Genomic DNA, 2,849 nt, shown 5'->3' on the forward strand with positions numbered 1-2,849 from the left:
TCCACACCTTCTCTCCATCTTTACCTCCATCCACACCTTCTCTCCATCTTTACCTCCATCCACATCTTCTCTCCATCTTTACCTCCATCCACATCTTCTCTCCATCTTTACCTCAATTCACCTCTTCTCTCCATCTTTACCTCATCCACATCTTCTCTCCATCTTTACCTCCATCCACACCTTCTCTCCATCTTTACCTCCATTCACACCTTCTCTCCATCTTTACCTCCATCCACACCTTCTCTCCATCTTTACCTCCATCCACACCTCCTCTCCATCTTTACCTCCATCCCCACTTTCTCTCCATCTTTACCTCCATCCACACCGTCTCGCCATCTTTACCTCCATCCACACCGTCTCGCCATCTTTACTTCCATCCACACCGTCTCTCCATCTTTACCTCCATCCACACCGTCTCTCCATCTTTACCTCCATCCACACCGTCCCTCCATCTTTACCTCCATCCACACCGTCTCTCCATCTTTACCTCCATCCACACCGTCTCTCCATCTTTACCTTCATCCCCACCTTCTCTCCATCTTTACCTCCATCCACACCGTCCCTCCATCCACACCTGCTCTCCATCTTTACCTCCATCCACACCTTCTCTCCATCCACACCTTCTCTCCATCTTTACCTCCATCCACACCTTGTCTCCATCTTTACCTCCATCCACACCTTCTCTCCATCTTTACCTCTATCCACACCTTCTCTCCATCTTTACCTCCATCCACACCTTCTCTCCATCTTTACCTCCATCCACACCTTGTCTCCATCTTTATCTCCATCCACACCTTCTCTCCATCTTTACCTCCATCCACACCTTCTCTCCATCTTTACCTCCATCCACACCTTCTCCCCACGTTGTCTTCTGTTCACACGTGACATCACTTCCTGTGCAGAGCTTCCAGAGGTGTTCCTCCTCCAGAAGACGCCATCCTCTCCAGTCACCTGCATGGCGACAGGTTTCTACCCCGACTTAGCCGACCTGTTTTGGAGGAAAGACGGCGAGCAGATCTTCGAGGACGTGGAGCACGGAGAGCTGCTCCCCAACCACGACGGAACCTTCCAGATGTCGGTGGAGCTGAAAGTGGAGGTGACGGCCGAGGTGGAGGGCAAGTACGAATGTGTGTTCCAGCTGTCTGGCGTCAAGGAGGACCTGGTCACCAAGCTGGAGAGAAGAAGCATCCTGAGCAACGCAAGCCATGAAGGTGAGAAAGACACATTTAGTTGGAGATGTTTCCCATCACAAGTCCACCTGTCACCATTATTGATCCATGTCACCATGACAACGCTTGACGTCTGCATGCAAAGTAGTCATGAAGGTTTCCTCTTCATGCTTTGTCACTCCACTTGTGCTTTTTTGCTCTCCACAGACAACTGGAGCGTCGCCCTCGCTGCCACGGCGGCGGTCGTCGCTGTGGCGGCCGTCCTGGCGGCCATCATCATCGTCATGGTCAGGCGTCACAGAAACAGACAAGGTGAGGGACACCAATGTCCTCCGTCTTCTTCTTCTTCTTCTTCTCGGTCCAGGCCGTGAGTTGATGCTTTCATCCGGGCTGCATGTTTTAGTTGCCTTCCAGCCAAACACTCAAAGATCCACAGAGACAGAGCGCACACTCTCACATAGAAAGACGTGAGGAAAAAGTCCATTTCACCTTGTTTCACTTTCATTTCAGCCCAGTACGATGCAGCTCGTAAGTAAAACATCTTTTCTTTGAGCCGCAAGAAACAAAGCCGTGGTGAAGCGTCACTCACATGGAGGTCTGATGTGGACCTTTGTTACAAGTTTAGCCTGAAAATCCCAACTTGAGCTGACTCCTTCACAATAAAAGACCCTCCTGTGAGCACACGCAATACAAAGTGTGGCATATCTCACGTTTGTCATGAGTCCTCATGATGAGGATCAGCCAAATGAGACCTCAAGTGTGCTGACTCATCAAGAAGGTATCCTAGTCAGGAAGTAGAAGAGCAGCACTCTGCTTCTTCATGTTTCCAAGTCACACCTCAAAGATCTGATGTGAGTGACGAGGCACCTTCTGGATGTTCTTCCTTCACCGTTTGCGTTTGTCCCGCAGCTCGCCACGGCGGCGTGGAGCTCTCCGAGAGGGTGGCGGCTGAAGGCTGAGTAAGTCTGCACCTCCAAATGTTCTTGTGTGAAGATGATGTTCAACTTGCTTCTGTTGGGAATGTGCTGAGTCATCTTCTTCCTCCAGGATGCTTTGTGCACTGGAACACAGAGAGATGTCTCCATCGCTGAGGGACGTCATGGAGATGTGCTTTGTTCTTCATCCCACTGCTCCTCACGCTATTGCATCTATTCTTCTTTGGCCGTTAAAATACTTTCAACATCAAATGTTGGTGGCTAGAAAATCATTCGGGGCTCACGTTTCATGGCCTTGACATCATGACGAGGATTTCTTCTTTCTTTGAATGGCCGCTGCTTATGATCAATATCACATTGTGTCACATCTCTGTCAATAAATCCGTTTGTTCTCCACTCGCCTCGCACTGCTTTCTTGGCGACCAGGAAGGCTCTCGCTCATAACAATGGTAGAAAAAGCTCATTTTTATTTATCTTGTATTTTTTCATTCAACAATTAAATCCCTAGATCAGTTTCAGGTTTATCTGTCCATATCATATTCTTTTTTTATATTTTATGCCCTTTTTGTCAAAACCCTGTTTTGTTATGGCAAAACCACTAAATAATAATTTTTACTAAACGTAATTGCAATCTTAAATGGGTCAATAATTCATAACATCATTGATTTTAATTCATTATTTTTTAGCAATGACAATTAAAAAATGCCTTAAAAATGTATTTTTTGTTTTACTTTCAACACTTAAG

The 2,849-nt window shown here is 47.2% G+C and overlaps 1 protein-coding gene across 1 annotated transcript; it reads left to right on the forward strand.

The window, feature by feature from the left end:
- The first annotated feature begins 831 nt into the window (after positions 1 to 831).
- Positions 832 to 2,132, forward strand: LOC133609858 (major histocompatibility complex class I-related gene protein-like). Its single transcript, XM_072913596.1, has 3 exons — positions 832 to 1,211; positions 1,377 to 1,450; positions 2,079 to 2,132. Exons 1-3 carry the CDS (start codon positions 956 to 958, stop codon positions 2,130 to 2,132), a joined length of 384 nt encoding a protein of 127 aa, XP_072769697.1. The 5' UTR covers positions 832 to 955.
- Positions 2,133 to 2,849: the final 717 nt, after the last annotated feature.

Source organism: Nerophis lumbriciformis, linkage group LG07 (genome assembly GCF_033978685.3).
Source record: "Nerophis lumbriciformis linkage group LG07, RoL_Nlum_v2.1, whole genome shotgun sequence".
Taxonomy (NCBI): domain Eukaryota; kingdom Metazoa; phylum Chordata; class Actinopteri; order Syngnathiformes; family Syngnathidae; genus Nerophis; species Nerophis lumbriciformis.